Here is a 23,482-nt window from a genome sequence, read left to right as displayed (position 1 = left end):
GAAGAACATTCAATATAAAAGTATAAAGAGCACAACCTTTCATTGCAATGCAGCTAGGGGGCCTCATATGTGAGGGAGGGGGGGTTTGAGGGATGTGTTTGAATACAGTTTTGATGGATTATTGTAAAACCTATTTGCCCATGGATGCTTTGAAGCATTGTTCCTTAAATTAATGATTAATACAGTCATACATAATAGCTTAATAGATAAGCCATACTTTTGTATGGTTAATTGCATGACACAAGTTTACTGTGGAACAGTGATGTTAATAAGTATTTATTCAAGAACTTTACTTAAGTAAGTACAGTATTTGATGTATTATACTATACCTGAATACTACTTTGATTTGGAAGACATATGTGGGCCTACTACTTCTGGAAGATAGGATTAGCTGATTATTGTGGTTTATTTTGCAGACAAATCTCCAAGTTTGCTAATAAAGAAACGTAATAAAAAAGCGTAAAACCTTTACTGGCTGCAACATTAAAGTGTTGTATAACGCAATACGGCAACATAACTCATACATCATAATTAAGAATATGATATGAATCTGAAACATGCATAATAAGTAACTTTACTTTTGTTACTTCAGGATTCTTCCCATTCTTATTGTCTCGCACTCTTTAGGCCTACTGTTACCTGTAATAGAGTGGGCTATTTTACGCAGAAGTATGAAGTAAAAATATTCTTCCAACACTAAATGTTCAAAGTGTTTTTGCATGAAGTTGGAGCAGCAGTGCCCGGCCTGCAGATAAGTGAGTTTGGATCCCTGACTGTATATTTGAAGTGAGGGCGGGCTGAGTCAACCTGCCACTCCCAGCTCAGGCCTTCACGGGCGCGCGCCTCTGCTCCTGCGCGCGGCTGTCACGCTTTACTACCAACAGGCACGGAATTCCAGGGAGGAAGTCACTGAGATTGGAAAACGAACAACAACTGTAAAAGGTGCCACGAAAAGGAAAAACAAACCCTGGATACGTGAAGAAGTCGGAATACGGCCTTTCCTCGCTGGGAACAGTAGAACCATCTGAAGTTTGGAGTATGGACTAGAGGCGCCGCCGCGCCGGGTCGCAGCAGATGGAGGTGGCGAGAAGTTTGGTGTTCGTCGGGGCCGTGCTGCTTGCAGCGACGGGAGCTCTGGGTAGAGAAGGTGGGTGACTTCCAGAGCTTTTCTAGCCTTAAATAGCTCCACTGTAAGCATTAAAGACACTCTTTCTAAAGGGAGTATAACAGTGGAGTATGTTGGTTATACTCATTGGTGTGAATTAACTGTATAGTCCAATTTTGAGATACTTACTTTACTTGAGTCATTTTTTGCTGCTATGTACTCCACTACAATTCAGAGGTAAATCATGTACTTTTACTCCAGCACTACATTTATTCAATACCTTTAGTAACTAATGTGAAATATAATCAACACTTAAATAAGACGTTATTTACACCTGGAAAACCCAAGCTACCCTGCAGCATACAAAGTCCTTTAAAGTAGCTGCACCTTTACCAGCTTTGATAACACTTGAATCAATATCTATAATTAAAACATTTAATATATTACTCTGAAATTGGGCAATTTGCACAATGACTACTTTTACTTTAGGTAGGCTACTTTTAAGTTTATCTTGATGCTAATACTGTTTCACTTGAGTAACATTTTGAATGCAGGACTTTTACTTGTAACAGAGTATTCCTACACTGGTACTTCTACTGTTACTTAAATGTATGAATACTTCTACCACACTCTTTATAAATGTAATATAGAAAGTGGAGTATGTTGGTTGTACTTGAGTAAATGTTGGAGGTTCAGCTCGATCCACACAGGGTGATATTTCTAGCTGGGACGACATTCCTGCGCGAGCCCTCGTCCTCGAGGCTCATGGGACTTATGTAGCGCTGATTAGGAGAAAAACCCACCTGTCACAAAGCAGCCAGACTTACTGTTTGGACTTCAACTCCCATGTTGCAAATAGCAGTAGCAGAGGTGGGAGAAGTACTCAGATATTGTACTTAAGTAACAGTATAACTAGTGTATGAATACTCTGTTACAAGTAAAAGTTCAAAAATTAAGTTACTCCAAAAGAAAGTCCTCATTTTGCAAATTGGCCCATTTCAGAAATATATATTACATGTTTTGATTATAAATATTGATGCATTAAAGTGTTCTCAAAGCTGGTAAAGGTGCAGCTAATTTAAATGACGTTGTATACTGCAGGGTAGCTTGTGAATTGACTCCAGGTGTAACTAAAGTCTTATTAACGTGATGATTATGAAATTATTACTTTGAAGTACAAAGCAGTAACAAATTGAAATACTCAGATAAAGTACAAACACCTAAAAATGGTACTGAAGTACAGTACTGGAGTAAATCTACTTAGTTACTTTACACCACTGCAGCTGTCACAAAGTAGCCCTGCAGCCAGATGCACTGTTTGAACTCAAACATCCATGTTGCAAAAGTTTGTTGCACAAATAAATAGTGTAGTAGTAAAAGCAGTAAAACTGAAATATGAGAACCTGCTCTGCAGCTGGGGACTGTGCGTGCAGGCGAACGTTATGCTGTTTTGCTCAGCGCGTAAACAAACAACAACAATAACAGACAGGGCATTGTGTGCCAAGGATCATGACGATGTCAATTATTCACTTCTGGCTCTAAAGAGGACATTGTCTGATAGAGCGCCACTTGTCACACTCTGAGCCTGAGTGCATGCCAGTAACACAAGAGCTAACTGAAAGTGCATATACAAGATGTTCCTACACTTATTTACAGATTTTATTGGATGTATAAATGTTACAATGGTTAACAAAAGAGCTTTTATGAAAGTATTTGCATTACGGTTTTTTTTTCTGATTTACAATATCTTTGCAGTTAGTCATTTTAACATCAGATTATCATTAAGAGCTTCAAAACAGGGTCCAGTAAGTGAGTAGTCCATGTACAGAAACATTTTTGGTAATGGTTTAAGCGTTACAACTCATTTTTAAGCCAAAATGCCAAACATTTCATGATTTCAGCCTCAGGAATGTAATGCTTTGCTACGTTTCCTTCTCTTACAATGCAGTAAGCTTTATATGTTAAGTTTTATTGACAAAAAACTCAACCATTCAAATAATGTTTATTTACAGCACTAGTGGTTGCACAGTCCTCCATATTGATAGGCATTTATTTTAAGTGGAGACACACAATACGCTGGGTCAGATGATTTTAAAAGCATTTAATACATCATAAGCTATTGGCAAACATATTGACATCAATAACGCTGAAAATCTTTTCTGTGGTCTTTATTGACATACTGGTCAGCTTTTATCAACATGCCCTGTGAGGAAATAGGCCAGTGCATGATAAAAGAAAAACGCACCAGGTTTTAGTTTTGGTCCTCAATCTGAGTACAAATAGTATTGTAGTGGCGCTTCATTGTCTTTCATTTGCTGCTACCCCCACCACAACTTAACACTCAAACAAAGCCAATAGTCTCATCTGAAGTGATTTCCAAATACAACTGCATTGTTTGTGCGAACAGGTTGGTGCAATCGTGTCGATTTCTGAAGCATCAGTTCAGCGTCCTGTGATCGCTCTGTAACGGCCACAACGCTTCACGCACTAGTCTTACTTTCAGTCATCAAGTATTGTTTTCACACACACACACACACACACACACACACACACACACACACACACACACACACACACACACACACACACACACACACACACACACCGAGCACACACACACACACCCCGTGTCCAACTAGTATACCATTTCAAAGGTCAGGACTCGTGTTTGGTGTTTTTTCTTCCAGTCGTTTGAATTAATTATTTTAGCCTTTCACAGCCTGTTCATGAGGGAGAACATTGTGTTTGTGTCTGTGTGTTTTGTGTGTGTTCACTGGCCCCAGTATCCATCCACAGAGTTCATGTCCTCGTCACACTCCAGTGCCCCAACAGAGTGAAACTCAGTGAAGTGATTAAGTCCTTCTGGCCCTCAGTAGCAGGTCAGACCAGCCGGCTGTGACCCTCAGTCTCTGTGTCAGTGATCTAACTCACTCCGCTGGGCAGTGGACCAGAGCGGAGACTTTCAACTCCTTTTTCTATGTTTTTCAAGGGTTTTTGAGTTATAAACAGGGCTATTTTCTCAATCTGTATCATATGGTCTATATAAAGTCAAAATAATTGTTAAAGCTATCCATTCAAGTTTCTTAAAATCCATAGGGTTGTCTTTAAATGTCTTCCGTTGTCAGTCCAAATCCATAAAGATAATACATCATATAAAAGCAGGAAATGTCCATTTTTAAGAGGCTGAAAGCATTTTCTGATAATAATGATGATTCATATATATTATTTATAATAATACTCCAATACTTAATACAACTAATCTTGTGTTCAAATGGTCCATTGAAGGGGTATGTTGGTACAAAGCCATTACAAATAGGGCCTTGTTTTTGGTGTCTAAAAAACTAAACATTTCTCATGACATAAAATATGGTTTTCTAAAATTACCCTCCAAAAAAATCATACAGTCAAATCTTTGCTTAGAGACTGCAGTAAGACTGCAATTTGAAAATGACAGAATAAAGTTTTACTTGCCAATGTGGTGCATAGATATACATCTGATTATTCAGGCATAACGGTGTTATGCCGTGTTATGCCCACTGAGATATGCATGCACCTCAAGACATTTCAATGATCTGTACGACAAAGTACGGTTTGGAAACTATATCATTTCCTTTTGGAGGGCATGCATAACACGGCAAAAACCAGAGCCTCGCTGCGGGGAAACTTTGGCGCTGTTCCGAATTTGTTCTAATCTGTCAAAATGACAGACTGCTTTCAGATTTTTCCGTCATTGTTAAAAAAGATATTCGGTTAACGTCCCAGCATCATCAGTACCAAGCGAGAAAGTCTTTTCCACAGCAGGGGTATGGTAAACGCCCAAACATCCCAGTGTCTACCTGGAAATGTGGACATGATCATATTCCTAAAAACCTGTCTGATGATGCTGAGTGAGTGAGTTAGTGAGTTTTAGTTGAGTTACTTGAAAAACTAAAGTGAAACTTGATTTATTTTATTGCAGGGTCCAGGGGTGGTTCTAGGGGGGGCAGGGGGGGCCAGTGCCCCCCTAACACTGACCTCTGACCCCCCTGTGGCCCCCCTAACAATGAAAAGTTTTTATTTATTTTTTAAATGTATATTTTCTGGTACTCGGTTTGCCAAAAAACGCAGGATTTTGTTGCTGTAATGTGAGATTGTGCAGACACCCTTATGTAGATGTAACTGTTCATTGCCTTTATTTTTATATAAATATGGTGTTAGTGCAAACATTGCACTATAACTTAAGCTGAAGCTAACAGTAATAACTATAAGATCTATCTGAAATAAATAAGTGTACTGAAACAAATACCAATAACTGTATTGCATTGTTTTCTTATGCGCAATTACTTCATACTGTCTAGTTCTCTTTTTCGTCCTGCATTTATTGTGCCCCCCTCAGAAAATAACTGGCCCCCCAGTGGCCCCCCCAGTCAAATTGGTCTAGAACCGCCACTGGCAGGGTCTGATTATTAAATGTCCTTGTTTGTTTGTGAGATGCAGTGACACAAAGAACATGCCTACTTTGTTTGGTAGTACTAGTAGGTAAAGAAACACTGGTTGTTTTTGTTCCAGTCTGTTACTGTCACTTTGTTTTTGACACTTTAAAATACTACTATCCTACAAAAATGCTGTACAAATCAGATTTATTATTATTTACAAGTAAAACCATTTTTCTTTCTCGTAAATACCGTACCGTGGACTTGTTATCGCGATATTATCGTACCGTGAGTTTTTGGTATCGTTACATCCCTAGTGATTAGCATCAGAAGATGTTTTCTTCCCTTTGAAATGCACTGAATTTAAATGCAGATGCTTTAAAGCTGTAGTAAAGGTGTAAAACAGTGCGGGACACATTGTGATGCAATAGTGTTTGTGGTTGAGTCTACGCGTGACAGGCTGATTGAGAGAGCAGTTCAATGGGGCTCCGATACAGTGCGGATCCTGTTCTGCTTGTCTGTTGAGCAATACCTGTTTTCTCTTCCTCGGCCTTAGAGTGAAGAAAATAATGTGTTCAGGGAGGAGAAATGTGAAGTTTATGCAAGAAGCGCTAGGAATAGCATTGTGTTAATCTGCAGGATAACAAAGTGACGGAGAAAGTCCTGGTGGATCAGCCTGTTCGGGTTGTGTTGATATTTGGAGGGATCTGATCCATCAGAGAGGAGGCTAGAGCCTGTTGACTCTTCTGTTGTGTCACACTGCTGCTCTTCCATGGTGCAGTCTCAGTCCTGCAGAAGCATCGCTGCTGCCGTGTTTCTGTTACCAGCGTACACACACTGGTAAACACACACACGCACACTCCCTGTGCTAACTGGCACTACGCCACTAACAGGTGTGGCTTCAAGCTGGCTTTCAGTCTGCAGACAGTCCCCTGTGTTTCAGGACACAGATTAAAGTCGCTGTCTCATCTCTTGAAGAAAGCTCAAGTCACAGTTACTTCTTAGAAGATACCAAAATAAGCAATGTCTGCAATAATGTAGAAAAAAAACATCTAAACAGTGAATCTCTCCTTGAAGGTATTGCAAAATAACCACAATATTAGTTACCCCAATATATAAACATAAAGCGTCTCCCGAGCTCTTTATGACGACAAACCTCTGTGTCGTTCCCGTCCTCAAGTGTAGTTTGGAAAAACAAAAAAACACATGTTCTGCTCAACAATGCTGGACAGCATATAATACAAATAATTGTCTTTGTTTGAAGTTCTTGTAATGCATAAAACCTGCTTCTGCATGAATGCTGTATTGTTGTAATTGAAGACTAATTGGAAATGATTTTTAAAAAATGTAAATTGTTAGAAGCTTGAGAAGCTTTACTGAACACAGACATTCACAACTGTAATCAATTAAATGATTAAAATGTAAAAGAAAAAAGGCATCAAAGTAGAAATTCTCTCTCGTTCTTTGTCTTGTTAACCACAGAAACACCTGACCAGAGGACGTTTCCAGAGCCAGGTGTCCGCGGTACGCTGAGCAGAAGCCAGCTCTAACTCATTTAACTTTGAATGTCAGTGGCAGTCACTAGTTGTGTGTGTGTGTGTGAGCCGGACACAGAGATCTGAACTGAACTACAACATGCTCCCCCCAACTCACTGGGGGAATACAACTATGTGTGTCATCTTTTAGATATGCTAAGACACATTCCTGTGAAATGACACTTTCCAGAGTCCAAAGAGAGTTGGGCAACGACACGTACACTCTGTGAAACCGAGAGAAAGAAATGAATGGGGGAAGAGAGGGGGGAAGTTTTAAGATGAATGGCTTTTAAAGAAGGTAATACAAATAAGTTGCGAGTGATTTTGAAAGAGTAAGGCAGTGATAGTGTCATGACAGTGAGCAGCACAGTTAGTGATAAAAGAGGGATAATTTTAGGCCACAGGGATGAAGGGGTGGGCAGCTCCTCACAAGGCCACTAATGCACACAAACACACACGCACACACACACACATAGCCGTTGCTGAGAGACTTTTGGAGAGCAAACAATGAGGAGAATAAACGGAGAGGAAGCTGAGAACTGGCTTTACACACTTTTTAGAAATGGAAAATCTGCCCCGTTGTACTTTACGGTACATTTACCTAATCCCCAGTGCTGTGTGTGTGTGTGTGTGTGTGTGTGTGTGTGTGTGTGTGTGTGTGTGTGTGTGTGTGTGTGTGTGTGTGTGTGTGTGTGTGTGTGTGTGTGTGTGTGTGTGTGTGTGTGTGTGTGTGTGTGTGTGTGTGTGTGTGTGTGTGTGTGTGTGTGTGTGTGTGTGTGTGTGGAGTCAGATTTTGTTTCTGTTTGGATATTCTGTCTTGTTAAAAACGATTTAAACGCTGGAGAATTAAAGCTTGTCTCCCCTCTTGGCGAGACTTGTAAAACTATTTTCCATGATGACACCACTGGAGGAGACAGTGATTAGTCATCATTTGATTTGATATTTGACACAAGCTGCAACCGCTGGGTATGTATTTTAGGCCACCGGTTGCTCAATTAATCTTAGACCCTTTTGCCGCAGTAGTTGTCAGATTTTAATGGGGACCCTATTGACACTTTGTCACCTTTTACTTCTTAAATAAGTGGCAGACGTGATACCAGCATGTCTTGAGCACATATCTTCTGAACTCTGTTGAACCCCAGTGTATCATTACAATCAAACTCCTCACACGTGCCTGAACTTCCCGCTCCTCCGGTGATGTCCATCCATCCAGGGGGGACGGAGATAGCACAGGGGGGGAGGGGGCTTGAATTGAGAAAGTGGGTTGACTATTGAAAGACTGTTGGAGGGGAGCCAGAGGAAGTCATTTATAACCTCAGCAGAGGAGGGTCTGTCCACTGTGTGAATGCCTGCTAAAAGCATGGCAGCTATGTGTGTGTGTGTGTGTGTGTGTGTGTGTGTGTGTGTGTGTGTGTGTGTGTGTGTGTGTGTGTGTGTGTGTGTGTGTGTGTGTGTGTGTGTGTGTGTGAATCTGTGCTCTGTGCTGAAAGTGGAAACTATATCACACACACTAAGAGACAGGACTGAGGCGTGCATGTGGTTTGGCCACGTATAGATACATAGTCAACATATGTGGAGTTCTAACAGTCATTATTCAGAGATTCAACATGGTCCTCTGGCTGTTATTATGAATCTGCATTTAAAGATTTTGTCTATAAATTGCTACTTTCCAAGGTTACACTTGAAGTTTAGAGTCAGCAGGGTCACTTTATATATTATGTATCACAGCAAAGTGAGAGCTGCCAAAATCTATTTTATAGCTGCAAAAAAAACTATTTGTTTTATTCTGATTTGAATTAATGAATATTTTAGTCTAAAATATAATTATATATTAAACAAAAACTTTCACTTTCACTTTTGAGTTACTGAGATGTTTGGTCATTTTCCATTGACAGTGGGATCTCTGTCAAAATTCAAACATATTGAAAGACAACCAATCAGTATTTTGAGATGAACTTTTTTATTTTTACGAAAAATAAAATGACAGAAATCTCCCCTAAGAAAAACAACCATCTACGTACCCAGCAAATTGACTTAAGCTGATATAGTCATTTAATCACCCAACCCCAGTGTATAGAAACATTTACAGTTGATTAGAGTTAGGCGTTTGTTCCTTTGGTGTGTTTAAACATTATTGTATATTGAATATGCTGTCCAAATCATTTTTAATAACAACAGCATGAATATAGGTTTTCACAGTGTTTTAGGTGCAGGATGTTTATTTTATTCATTATTTTGTGTTAAATGTGTTGTCTATGCAGTATGCCTGGGTACAGACATGAAGCTGGACCTGCCCTCCAGCCTGGAAAATCACTACGAGACCCTGAAGCTGCTCTACACCGACTGCAAGGTCGTCCACGGTAACCTGGAGATCACTCACCTTCATGGAAACCCGGACCTCTCCTTCCTAGAGGTAAATACGGAGAGTGGGTTTTTGGCTGTATTTGAGTCCAAAATAGGCATATTCGCATGTAGACCTCTCCTTAAGAGTGTGGGGGTTTCTGTCTGTAATAATGACGGCATTAAATGACACAAATAGACCCATTAGTTATAAAAAAAGCAAGACATAGTTTGTTGATTATTATGTCTTGATCCAATAGTTTGTCATTTTTTCGTCAAATTATTTTCTGTATAGTCTGTTATCTATCACATTGTGAATGGTTTACAATATTTATGTTGGGCTGAAATAAGCCCAATGGGTTTTTTCTGCATCTTCTTGCACGTTATATTATTTTTGTTTATTATTAATTGTGCAAGTAGACTTAAGGAAAGTATTAAACTGCATTGCTGAGTTAGCTATGATTTTTCCAAATTTTTTGTTTCCACATGACACTCATCCTAGTGTTTCTTCTTCTCTCTGCAGGGGATCGTGGAGGTTCAGGGTTATGTACTTATAGCCCATTTGTCAGTGAGTGTGTTGCCTTTGGACAACCTTCGCATCATCCGAGGCAGCCAGCTGTACAACTCCAACTACACTCTGGCTGTGCTCGATAACACTGTGGGCGGATTGGGGCTCAGGACGCTGCGGCTACGTAGCCTCACAGGTCAGATCATAAGAAAGTAGAGATCAGTGTGTATTCAAGTTTCCTGGACTTGTTTATTTTATCAATATCTTCAGCTTTAATGGGATAAGACATGTTTGGGCTTCTGTTCATTGTTTGATTTGTAGCGCAGAGGAGTTTTGTGCCTTCTTTTCATGAAGCATCTGTCTTCTACTCTAACAGTGTGTTAATGAGTGTATTGTCTGTCCTGCAGAGATCCTGTTGGGAGCTGTGTATATTTGGGGGAACCCCCAGCTGTGCTACCCTGACCCCGAAAACATTGTTTGGAGGGACATGTTAGATAAGCCAAACACATACGCCGATCGGCACCGACTGCAGGGACGGGCCCCCAATTGTGAGCAGCTGACCGACTGATTGAAATATGTTAAACATCAGTGTTAGTGTTGTCATTGTCTGTATGAAGTATGCACAAACCAGTCTCTCTGTTAATCACACACACACACACACACACACACACACACACACACACACACACACACACACACACACACACACACACACACACAACACACACACACACACACACACACACACACACACACACACACACACACACACAGACCTAGCTGTGCTTGACAAAACACACCCAGGCAAACAACAGTATGTAAATATCTGCATACACAAAACGCCTTACGTATTTATTTGTATGCAGTATATGCAACTTATTTATATTAATATTGTATTGTAGATTGTATTTTTTGCATTTCTTTAGTTTTTATTGTTAGTTGTATTGCTTTTATTGCTACAATGTTGATGAGCCAATACCACACAGCTTTACCCCCTTATACGTATTTTGATTCTTTAAAAATAAAATGTTAGCTATTCTATTTTACACTTTTCTATTTGAACATCCGCGTAGCAGTTCTGATTCAGTACACTGGCGACTAGCTGCAGGCCGAGCAGTAGACACTTAGTTTCTCCTGTTTCTATTTTGTTAAATTGTTAAATTGTGCTCGCTCTGATTTGTTGTTGTTGTGCTCCTTATGGCTCAGGTCCCAGTTGTGCCTCTGTTTGTCCGAAAGGCTGCTGGGGAGAAACGGCACAGGACTGCCAGACCTGTGAGTAATAAAATCATGTGCAGAGCATGGCAGTGACATTAAATAATCGTTACTGGAAAAAGTCCCGAGCAGGTGCAGAAAATTGATTTTGTCGTCTCCGTTTAAAGTGACACAGATAAACTGTGCGTTTGGCTGTCAGCGCTGTAAAGGTCCCAAGCCCCATGACTGCTGTCACACACAGTGTGCGGCCGGGTGCACAGGGCCCAAAGACTCAGACTGTCTGGTGAGTAAACACACACACTTTCCGTCAAAACACATGTATTTATCAGATCATTGTTGTGGTTACTGCAATTTCTGTCATCATCATTTCCTCGTTCCTCTTCGCTCCAGGCTTGCCGTCACTTCAACGACAGCGGTGTGTGTAAGGAGAACTGTCCTCCGCCCACCATCTACGACCCTGTCACCTTCCAGACCAAACCCAACCCAAACAAGAAGTTTAACTTTGGAGCAACATGTGTGAAGACGTGCCCCTGTGAGAAATGATTTTAAATGAACTGTGTTTATCCAGAGAAGCTTCCACTCAGTGCTCAGCTTTAGCCACTGTGCAGTTTGACTTGTTTACCTGATGATCATGCTTCTTGTTTTGAGGAGAAAATAGAATTTATTCAGGTTCCTTGACAAGATTTTCACAAATACAGAAATACAAACCTAGCATTCTAACAATTCTATTCCTAATACTTTGACGCTAAAGGCTACAATTTTCTCACTTCATAATGATTTTCTTTTTGCTACAAAGACGCCCTTTGATCACTTTGTCTTATTGTCTGCAGATAACTACCTGGCTATGGAAGTAGCTTGCACTTTGGTTTGTCCCAAAACCAACCAGGAAGTTATCGTCGCCAACCCTGAGGGAAACGAGCAGCAGAAATGTGAAAAGTGTGAAGGAGACTGTCCCAAAGGTGAGAGTCATTTAGTGCTTGTAGGTAGATTTGCACATGAGTAAATCTGAATCCTTTAACACCTCCATTGATTTGGTAAAGCACGAGATTTGCAGCATTAATGTGCTGTGCAAAAATCTGCAGAAACTGTGATGCTAAAGGTTTACCTGATAAAGCAACCACTGTGTGTAAAAAGTAGCTTTCCATGTTTCCAACACAGGAAAAACTACCTCTCACTTTGGCTCAGATGTTACATAACGTTCATGTGTAATGTTGTTGAGTAACTTGCATTCTCCTTGTGCATGTCATGGTGCTTCAGTGCAGGTTATTGTGATTTGCAGGGATGTTCTGCTGCATCACATGCAGACTGTAGTTGAAAGTGAACCGACCTGTTTCTGCAGCAACTTGTTGTTGTTACCGCGATTTGTCTCGTGGTTCGGAACATTCCGAACTTTATTATAAAGCTCTGTTGTGATTGTTAACTAATACAAGACAGAATGATATGATGATCTCCGTGCTACGGGTGCTCCGTGCATACAGGCAGTGACATGTAATATCCAAGGATTAGAGACGGTTGGATGCTGCTGGTTTGAGCATTGCAATATATTTATTTTCATTATGTTATTTATTTATGATTATTTTTAGGCTCAGCAAAGATTTGTTGTCAGTTTGTATAGGTGTTGCTATCTGCTTTTTTTTTAGCGTGCTTCTACAATCAGAGTTACAAGGGTCTGTAAATGCAATGAAAACAATTGGCCACAGCAAATCATTTATATTAAACATGTAATTTTTACTTTTGAATACTTCAGTACAAAGGATGTATTGAATCATTTAAGTGATATATGTGTACACATAAATCATTAGTTAAAAAAGGGCTACATTTGATTGAATTATAAAAGGTATATTTCGCAGATAAACCTATTAACCCCGCCCCCTTGAAAAAAACGCCTCTTTTGAACGGCGCTCGCAAAGGAACGGAGCCATAAGATCCGGCTCCCTTCAAAGAGCCATAATCCCCATCACTAATACCCAATAAAAACGCGAGTGTTACGAAGTGATATCACTATGTTATGGAAGTGAACAAAGGAGTCTAATTCGAGGTGTCTCAGGCAGGAGAGGGGGGGAGTGTGTGGGAGAGAAACTCGCTCTGGAGGTCATTTAGCCTTTGCAGACCATTTACATGCATACAAACCTATATAACACACTACAGTACAGAGAAAACCACAAAAAGGATAATGGGACCCTTTTAATAATCCTGCTTTTTGCTCTCAATTAATCGTTAAAGAAGTTCTGTTGCATACGTTTTGACCTAAGTTGGGACTCTTCGTTGGTAGACATGTTTAACACCAATATCTTTTAATTGCAATCAATCACTTATGAAGCTCTTATTCAGATAAAGCTTGGAGGTTTGTTGATCCTTATTTCCCTGTTATATCGGACATCTTTTGTTTAATTCCTGGATATTAGATAAACTGTTTGATACCCGTTGTCATGGTTTGTATTTCAGTGTGTTATGGTCTGGGTATGGACAACCTCGGTGTCATGGACAACCACGGCGTCACCATGGTAACATCTACTAATGTGGAGCAGTTCAACAAGTGCAAGAAGATATTTGGCAGTCTGGCTTTCCTCCCTCAGAGCTTTGCAAGGTAAGAGACACAGAATAAAATACAAGCCCATGGATTTAGCTCACAAAGATGCAAAATTAGACAATATATAGTAATAAGCTTCAGTAACATCAAATAGCAGACCTTATACTGTTGCAAAGCCTTATCGCTCCTGTTCAGCCCTTTGAGTATTTGAGTTTGTGGAAGGTTCTTTGTGCAAGTCAAGAGGAAAGTCGCCACCCTGGCCAAACCCTTCAAATGAATCTACTCAAATGTACTTCAAACCCAGATATGAATGTGTTTTATTTCTACAGTACTTTATGCCAACAAAGAGGTCTTTTAACATCATGAAGTCTTATTCAAAGTCAATAGAGACTTTCTGTATCAGACAGTCTATACAATGATAATGTATAACGTGAAGCCGACGTGCATAATCTTAATTATTATCATGTGTGTGCCAACAGTTCACAGTAAAAGTGACAGTTGTAAACACATGCCTGAGATTGCAGATCAGTGATGTAATATTTCACAGGACGGTTTCCTTGAAACAATCAAATGTTATATTCCTTTTTGTTGTGCTGTTAAATTGTTATTTAACCTTCATGCGGTCATTGTTCAGGGACTCTGCGAGCAACACATCAGGTCTGTCCCTCGAGCAGCTCAGCGCCTTCAAGTCTCTGGAGGAGATTACAGGTACTGAACAGTGAGGAGATGTTTGTTGCATCCTTTTTTAAGGTTATACCAAGAAAAGGAACATCAGGTTATGCAATATAACAAACGGTGTCATTCATAACGGTTGTGAATGGGTTTTTCCTGCAAATGCATTCAGATTTTCCAAATAACACCACATGCAAGTCTGATATGTATTCAGAGCATACCGTGTCTCCTCTGTTTGAGTGTGTTTTATATATTGTCGGTTTGTGCTTGGCAGGTTATTTGTACGTTGATGCCTGGCCAGAAGAGTGGACTGACCTCCATGTGTTCGAGAACCTGAAGGTGATCAGAGGCAGGATGCTCTACAAGTAAGACTTTTATTATAGGTCTTCTTTTAAATATGTTATCAACAAACAAACTGGAAACAAACATTAGACCAATTGTTATACATAGTTGTCTTCTCTTATAATTGAGCCTTACAATTAAGCTTGATGAAAAAAGGGCAAATTAATAAATAATAATTGAATAACTCAGATAATCTGGCATTAAGCGCCAATGAGACAAATATAGAGATGATAGAAATAATTATTAAATGCAAAAAAAGCAAACTAATAGGGTTCAAAGGGTTCAAACAAGAGTAAAAATGCATATAAGTTAATGTAGAGTATCCACTTCTTTCTGTGTGTTGCATCACCTCATGCTGTGTTTATGCTCTGATTTTGTCTCAGTTCAGGCCGTTTGTTCCCTTTCAGTGTAATAAAGGCTAATTATTAACCTGCACAGCTGCAGCACACACCTGCCAGGATTACTGTAAAGTCTAAGGAACACTATCTAGTGTAGCAGGCTTAATTGAGATCTACTTGTCTGACACAGATTTACAAGAAAGTTTAACAATATGATACGCTGTCTGGGTAATTAAAAACAATATTGCTGTTACTTTTTTGTAACTTAATTGTCTAACTTTGCGTTTTTTCCTTCATTTGTGTATTCTCACACTTTCTCACAAATACAAGAATTTCAGGTTAGAGTTTATCTTAATCGTGCACATAAGCAGACAGGTTCTATACAGCAGGTTCTTGAAATGTTCAACTACACGGAAAATCTAAATGAGGTATGTTGAGACTAGGTTTTTTAGTCATAGTCAATAGTAAGTTATTAAATAATAAAGTGATACAGAATAGTTAGTGACTTTCAGTATAAAGGGACAGACTTAAGAACGTTGACTCCACAGTTGTTTCTAATGTCACTCACAACTTCTCTCTGTTCAGGGGGGTGTTTTCACTCGCCATCCAGAATCTGCACATCCGCTCTGTTGGGTTGCGTTCACTACGCAGCGTCAGCGGAGGTTTGGTTCTGTTGCACAACAACTCCCAGCTGTGCTACACCAGTTCCCTGCCCTGGAGCACGCTGCTGCACCCCACCCAGGGGCCGCACCGCATCGTCAGCCTGAACCAGGACGCCCAGCTCTGTGGTGGGTGAACACACTGATGCAGTGCTAAAGTCCATTCAAAATGTTGACTTGATCCAATTTAGTCTTTTTCTGTGCAAGCACACCTGTACAGAGTAGAGTAAACAAATTCTCAAATAATATTTTGTTGTTTTTTAGTTTTTGTAATTATTGTGTTAAATGGGCAAGTGTCTCCTGAATTGAATCAATATGACATTGTATTGTAGCAGACTCATATTATAAATAATTAAGTTTAAGAACATGATACTGTATCACAACATAACTTATTTATAACCCTAATTTAGGTCACTGTTGGTTGCACTTTGACCACTTACTTTATCGTGTACGTCACTTAAACCAAGTTTATTATCTTTCATCAGATACAAGATTCAATTACATTTATTGTAACAATTGCAAGCAGCTGCAAAACAAACACGATTTTATTTAATTGCATTTTAAGCACGTATGTCGTTGCAGTGAACTGAGGGGAGGGGCCATCAGAAAGTACGGTGTGCATCATGCTCTGTTTTCTCTTTGTGTGTCTTTAGAGGAAGAGGAGCGTGTGTGTCACCAGCTGTGCAAGGGGGGCTGCTGGGGCCCGGGGCCGAACCAGTGTGTGTCCTGCACGGCTTTCAAACGCGGCACTGAGTGCGTGGATCAGTGTGACATCTACCAGGGGTAAGAGAGTCTGTGTGTGCGTGGGTGTGGCTGCACAAAATCAATAAAAGCCAAGTGATAATGTTCCTTTTAATACAGAGGACTGTGTGTCATAATACACAAACAAGTTGTCCAGGAAAGAAAAGCGACTAATAATGTTTTCACTGAAAGGGAAGATGTGAACAGGTGGATTTATGTGGGGTTAAGTGGAATGGCAGCCAGTGCCAAATAACAAAGTAGTCTCATTCAAATCAATTGGAAAGCTTTTAACTTAAATTGTGCCCTTAAGCGACAATAGATCAATGACAAAGCAAATATGTTTGATAACACCGGGAGACTCAGTTTCTTTGAACAATAACAGAGCAGATTCATTGATATGATGTACATTAGTAAATGTATTGCACATTTAGATAATACCTTTTAAGGTTATTCAGTTGCCCTGCAGTTGATGATGATGCGTGCATGCTTAACTTGTGTCTGTTGCCCATGTCATTTTGGTCTAATATTTGGGCTGATCAATATTGTTAACATCAATATCATATTATTTATATTTATTTTTATCATGATGTGGCAAATGTTGAAACCAACCGTTTGTTACATTTGTCCAAAAAACTAAGTGTAATGATGAGGCTTTGAGGGTTTATGTGCCAAACTATTTCTAACTAGTGTTGGCCGTAGCTTCATATTTACTGCACTGATGAGGAGAGAATGGCTCCATTAACTCCCAGCAAGAAAGAGATTAAGTGTCAAAATATATATCATATGATCACAATACTATTCCACTCAAAGTTGTTTACAATAATAAACATTGCTGTCCAGCCCTCTGTGGTGCAGAGGACACGTTATCCTGTGTAGGTCATCTGGTCCGCTGGGCCCCCGTTTCTAAAAATGTCTGTCCTTATGATGGTGTCAGGTGCTTTAGATAAAAGATCCTAACAGATGCCAGGTCGTGTTATTGGACGTTATGTTAAATCCCTGTGTGCTTGTGTTGCAGGTCCATCCGCGAATACGCCGCTGAGTCTCTGTGTGTCGCTTGTCACTCAGAGTGTCAACCTCTCAATGGCTCCGCCTCCTGCCGTGGCTCGGTAAGATGTTCATGCAGCCTATAGTCGTTATTTATTAAAATAAAATCTGCAAAAAGCACCGTATACTCAACCATAATAATGACTGACGATAAAGTAAATCAAACTTTTTGTGCTTATAATAGTTGTTGATTCTGGAAAAGACCTTCACACTGTTCAGCTGCTCTTTAAATGTATCCAGACGTTTTTAATCCTTGCAAGAACATTATGTCTTAGGAACATTTAAAAACCTTCACGCAACAACAACAACACAACAACACCACACAGCTGGACATTCCTGGCTCAGATAATGAAAAACAACAAAATAAGTTACCATAGCTATGCGGATGACACACACATTTACATAACAATTTCACCAGGAGACTATGCTCCAATTCAAACACTGAGTAAGTGCATTGAACAAATCAATGACTGGATGTGTCAGAACTTTCTCCAATTAAACAAAGATAAAACTGAGGTAATGGTTTTTGGAGCGAAGGCAGAACGTATACAAGTTAGCGCTGAGCTTCAGTCTGCAATGTTCAAAACAACAGATAAAGCCAGAAATCTAGGTGTAGTCATGGACTCTGACCTGAGTTTCAACAGTCACATTAAAACAGTTACTAAATCAGCCTACTATCACCTAAAGAACATATCTAGGATTAAAAGATTAATGTCACAGCAGGATTTGGAAAAACGTGTCCATGCTTTTATCTTCAGTAGACTCGACTACTGCAATGGTGTCTTCACAGGTCTCACTAAAAAATCTATTAGGAAGCTGCAGCTGATTCAGAACGCCGCTGCTCGAGTCCTCACTAACACTAAGAAAGTGGATCACATCACTCCTGTTCTGAAGTCTTTACACTGGCTTCCTGTGTGTCAAAGAATAGATTTCAAAATACTGCTGCTGGTTTATAAAGCACTGAATGGTTTAGGCCCAAAATACATTTCTGACCTCCTGCTAAATTATGAACCATTCAGATCTCTCAGGTCTTCAGGGACTGGTCAGCTTTCTGTCCCCAGAGTCAGAACTAAACATGGAGAAGCAGCGTTCAGTTATTATGCTCCAAATATCTGGAACAAACTCCCAGAAACCTGCAGGTCCGTTGCAACTCTACCTCATTCACACCAACGGTGTTTCAGGGCCGGTTCGGAGCTGGAGCTTGAAAAGCACCGGGTGTTCCTCTTCACACCGCAGCGGAGCAGCCTCTTAGCTCCGGAATCCGGTTCGTTTCAAGCACCAAAAAAAAGTCCGGCAGAGCAAAAACACCGCATACGTCACGCTTACGTCGAGGCGGGGGCAGGGGCGGGATCAACTCCTGAACAACAAGAAAAAGCCGGCGTTGTATCCAGTTTGTACACAACGATGGAGAAACTTAACAAGCAGCAGTGGTCCACTGAATAGACCAGCTACCTACTGGGAATCTGGTCTTCCGAAGAGGTACAGAGGAAGCTGGAGCACAATCGGCCATTGTTGTTGTTGTCGGTGTCAGCTGTGAGGGGTTTCCGCGCGGTTTGGCTTTATGAAGCAGGCACGCAAACGGTTACGTCATGATGCAAACGATGACGCAATGACGCAGCACCAGTCGGACTCTGGGCGGTGTGAAAAGAGCCGGAGCTAAACCGAAGAACCGGTTCTGAACCTGAAAAGCTCTAGCACGGAGCTTGAACCGGAGTTGCGTTGGTGTGAATGAGGTATCTCGCTGACTACTTTTAAATCCAGGCTGAAGACTTTTCTTTTTGCCGCTGCTTTTAATTGAACTATTCACATCTTGTATTTTTTCTTTTAATGTTTCTTTTATTATCTTTTCTTTTTCATGACTGATTTTAAATGCCATTTTCTTAATGTATTTCATTTTTTGTAAAGCACTTTGAATTGCCTTGCGTTGAAAGGTGCTATATAAATAAACTTGCCTTGCCTTACATGATCTAAAATAAGCATTAGTTGCAGCTCTTTAAAATACTCTTTTGAATTGGTTCTGCTATCTGTGGAGATTGATTGAATATATACATAGAAGTATGATTTCCAGGCATTTCTTAATACAACACAAAGCAAAAACTTTTACAATACAATGAAAATTAAAAGTCGGTCAGAAATTATATAACCACTATTTCTGGGTTCAATTCCTACTTGGCAGATTTGTTTCACCACACTTCCTGAAATAATCTAAATAAATTAACTCTATTAACCCCTTTCTAGATGTGTGCAAAAGTAGAGACATGATGAAATGTGTCTTCTTTACGTCTTCAGGGTGCAGAGCATTGTTCAGAGTGCAGACATTTCCAGGACGGTGAGTTATGTGTGGATCATTGTCCCAGCGGTGAGAAGGAGGATCAGCAAACTGTGTGGAAGTACAGCAACGCTTCAGGACACTGTCTGTCCTGCAACATCAACTGCACGCTGTCGTGAGTACACACACTTCACAAACACACACACACACGCTGCACACACAATGGGAATTATCTCACACCCAGTACTTCTGTGTTTCAGCTGCACGGTGATGGATGAGAGAGGCTGTCCCGTGGATAAAAGGCCAGGGTGAGCTGCTTCAACTGGTCAGATGTTTAAATGGTTGATTTTCTTTGTGGAGCTGTGTCTCACTGGTTTTCTCTGCACAGACCGGGGACAACCATCGCGGCTGCAGTGGGTGGAGTGGTGCTCTTCTTCATCCTGCTGGCCCTGCTGGTCTTCTACCTGAAGAGACAAAATACGCTCAGGAGGAAAGAGACAATGAGGAGGATCCTGCAAGAACACGAGGTGGGCACCGAGAAACATTTTAAAATACAATTATTGATGCAACAATCAAACCCTTATCATGCTATTTTTAGGCAATAGCATAGGTCTCAGATATATACAAAAATATTAAAAACATGTCTATGAAGTGTTTTGCTCAAAATACCAAACAGATCACCCATTCTAGCCATGCCTCATATCCCTCTATTTCACTTCCTGTTTCAAAAGTGCTGATTTGGGGTATACAGCTTAAAAAAATAAAAGATGCATACAAAATTAAAAAGGAGGGGGCTGAGCTCATGCGGGACCGGGCAGCTACTGTCTAAACTAAATACTGCGGTGATGAAACGCCATATCATGGATTATCAAGGATTATTTCTGAAACAGTATGGAGCTCAAAGGCTTTCTCTCTTGCCGGTTATACCACAAGGTGAGTTCCTTTTTATTTCCTGCTTCTTCACACACATGCTCTGTGCCGTACAGGTTAGCTCTGAGTGTTAACGATGCTAATGTAAACATGCACCGACCATATTACGTCCAAAACAGTCGGGCATTGTTTCGCAACGTTTCTGATAAAGCCAGCCTACATTTCCGAAATTACGTCATATCGGACGCAAATTTGGATCAGCTCCGTTGTAGCCCCGTTTTTAGAGATTTGGGTACGGAGGAAAAGAGAGAGGGTTTTATTTTCTGACGCTGCGTGAGTTCCCCGACACACCGGTGACACATATTTACATATTTACATAAAAGTGCATTTTGCATGATAGGTCCCCTTTAAGTCCTGAAACCGATGGGGTCTGGGTAATGGCTGATATTGAGTACAGATCAGATAACATATTTCAATTCATACGTTTTGTTTCGGAAAACATCAACCTTGACTTCAACATTGCTTTCCTATCTTTTAAAATAACGAAAATCAACAAGTAAATACATCAATATACATTTCAGTCAGACGACTCACGTGTTCCTTTAACATGTTTATTAGAAGCAGCATATAGTTGAGTTTGGCGACTAGGCTCGGGCATCATCACTCCATAGATATACAAAGCACGATGAGTGATGATTAAATAACTAACCCCCGAGCCTACAGGTGGAAGCTGGGGTGCAAGCAGCAGCGACGTAGAGGTTGCTGCAGCAATAGCAGCAGCAAGCAATGCATGGAGAGAGATCTGGCAGGTTAAATAGAGCTGCATATTAAGGAGACTCTGATTGGTTGGTTGTAGAGTGGCAAGGGGGCGTTATGTATGAATGCAGCATAAGTGCTCGAGTTGACTGCCTGAACTAGCTCGCAGGCTTCGCCCCATTTATTGGACTTCAGCAACTTGGTAAAAATATCTACACAATTCACTGGGATTATAATACCTGGATTGTATTCCTTTCCTAATGCAGCAGCAAATTGACTAAACTTATAAAAGAACAAATTACAGTATATTATGTATAAATAGATATATATATATATAAACACTGAATGGAATGACATAGATCAGCCCAATTGTCACCGATACCTGATCCAGGTATCTGAGTCAGTATCGGTCTGCTGCATCAATATGGGTGCATCAAAGTTGCAAACACAGAGGTTTTGCAGAGGTGTTAATACTTGTTTTGTGTTGTTGTAACATGTGGGAGTTTATTAGCGGAAAGTTAAATGGTTAACATAAAAGAGACTCTTAGATTCCCTTTGGGTGATGTAGTGTGTAATGAGGAAATTTGCCATCTGCTTCCTTCATGTGTTCAGCTGGTGGAGCCTTTAACACCCAGCGGCGCGTCGCCAAATCAGGCTCAGATGCGTATTCTGAAAGAGACAGAGTTGAAAAAGCTCAGGGTGCTCGGAGCAGGGGCCTTCGGTACCGTTTACAAGGTATGTGAGCCATCATAGATGCAGAATGATAGCATTTGACTTGAGAAAACGTTAATGTGTTACATCACCGCTGAGTTTTTCTAATTATTTTGTTTTTGTTTTTTTAGGGTGTGTGGGCACCTGAAGGGGAAAATGTGAAAATACCAGTGGCCATCAAGGTGTTACGAGAGAACACCTCGCCTAAGGCCAATAAGGAGATCCTTGACGTGAGTGCAAACCAGATACACACAGTTACACCAAACATAAACACAGTTCTCAGCCCCTCAACATCTGTCCTCTGTCTCCTTCAGGAGGCCTATGTGATGGCAGGAGTGGCGAGCCCCTACGTGTGTCGCCTGCTGGGGATCTGTCTGACCTCCACGGTGCAGCTGGTCACTCAGCTGATGCCGTACGGCTGCCTGCTCGACTACGTCAGGGAGAACAAGGACCGCATCGGATCCCAGTTCCTCCTCAACTGGTGTGTCCAGATCGCCAAGGTATGTAACAGGAAGTACACACACATACTATGGCTTGTAGAATTACATGTGTGTAATGTGTTTTTCTTTTCCTTAGGTAAACAGCACTGTGACTGTCTCATTTATTCCTTCATGGCCTTATTTTTTCTTAAAATGTTTGATGTGGTATCAGTTTGTATATTTGTGGAAACATGGAAATGTGTGTGTGTGTGTGTGTGTGTGTGTGTGTGTGTGTGTGTGTGTGTGTGTGTGTGTGTGTGTGTGTGTGTGTGTGTGTGTGTGTGTGTGTCTGTGTGTGTGTGTGTGTGTGTGTGTGTGTGTGTGTGTGTGTGTGTGTGTGTGTGTGTGTGTGTGTGTGTGTGTGTGTGTGTGTGTGTGTGTGTGTGTGTGTGTGTATGTGTGTGTAGGGGATGAGTTATCTGGAGGAAGTCCGGCTGGTCCACAGAGATTTGGCCGCCCGAAATGTTCTGGTCAAAAACCCGAACCACGTGAAGATCACCGATTTTGGTCTCGCTCGTCTGCTGGACATCGATGAGACTGAATATCACGCTGACGGAGGAAAGGTAAGACGGGGCTGAGAATGTAGGACCCTCTGCACCGGGTCGTTATCAATCATTTATTATTTTTAACTTCTGTTCTTAATTTGTTTCTTTAGGTGCCGATTAAATGGATGGCCCTGGAGTCTATTCTGCACAGGAAGTTCACTCACCAGAGCGACGTCTGGAGCTATGGTCAGTATCACGCGGTGCTTGAATTCACATTAAAGACATAATGGTCAAAGTAACACACTAACACTGAGGTTAGAGCTGGCTGTTTAACTTAGTTTTGTTCATGTCGCATAAGCTCTAAAGTGAAATGTTTTAGTTTTTTTATGTTTAACAGCAGCCTCATTTTTGAAGTGATAGCGTGTGTAGTACTGATTGTAAAACTTAAGAAAGGCAGTAGTATTTATAATAATA

General features: G+C 40.6%; 1 protein-coding gene across 4 annotated transcripts in view; it reads left to right on the top strand.

The window, feature by feature from the left end:
• The first annotated feature begins 839 nt into the window (after positions 1-839).
• erbb2 (erb-b2 receptor tyrosine kinase 2) overlaps positions 840-23,482 on the top strand; it is a 28,348-nt gene continuing 5,705 nt past the window's right edge. For 2 of the 4 annotated variants that reach the window (XM_034214578.1, XM_034214577.1), the window contains exons 1-23: positions 841-1,147; positions 7,000-7,041; positions 9,314-9,465; positions 9,916-10,096; positions 10,308-10,448; positions 11,107-11,172; positions 11,280-11,395; positions 11,503-11,644; positions 11,943-12,071; positions 13,558-13,699; positions 14,277-14,350; positions 14,589-14,679; positions 15,580-15,782; positions 16,307-16,436; positions 17,410-17,500; positions 19,728-19,882; positions 19,968-20,015; positions 20,096-20,234; positions 21,946-22,068; positions 22,176-22,274; positions 22,359-22,544; positions 22,931-23,086; positions 23,179-23,254. In XM_034214578.1, the coding sequence (XP_034070469.1) occupies positions 1,075-1,147; positions 7,000-7,041; positions 9,314-9,465; positions 9,916-10,096; positions 10,308-10,448; positions 11,107-11,172; positions 11,280-11,395; positions 11,503-11,644; positions 11,943-12,071; positions 13,558-13,699; positions 14,277-14,350; positions 14,589-14,679; positions 15,580-15,782; positions 16,307-16,436; positions 17,410-17,500; positions 19,728-19,882; positions 19,968-20,015; positions 20,096-20,234; positions 21,946-22,068; positions 22,176-22,274; positions 22,359-22,544; positions 22,931-23,086; positions 23,179-23,254 (2,755 nt within the window). In that variant the 5' untranslated portion in view covers positions 841-1,074. Of the gene's footprint in view, positions 1,148-6,999; positions 7,085-9,313; positions 9,466-9,915; positions 10,097-10,307; positions 10,449-11,106; positions 11,173-11,279; positions 11,396-11,502; positions 11,645-11,942; positions 12,072-13,557; positions 13,700-14,276; positions 14,351-14,588; positions 14,680-15,579; positions 15,783-16,306; positions 16,437-17,409; positions 17,501-19,727; positions 19,883-19,967; positions 20,016-20,095; positions 20,235-21,945; positions 22,069-22,175; positions 22,275-22,358; positions 22,545-22,930; positions 23,087-23,178; positions 23,255-23,482 lie in introns of all 4 variants that reach the window. The other 2 variants (XM_034214580.1, XM_034214579.1) reach the window with 2 other exon arrangements.

This window comes from Gymnodraco acuticeps, unplaced genomic scaffold, assembly GCF_902827175.1.
Source record: "Gymnodraco acuticeps unplaced genomic scaffold, fGymAcu1.1, whole genome shotgun sequence".
NCBI lineage: Eukaryota > Metazoa > Chordata > Actinopteri > Perciformes > Bathydraconidae > Gymnodraco > Gymnodraco acuticeps.
This window is presented reverse-complemented; position numbering and strand designations above follow the sequence as displayed.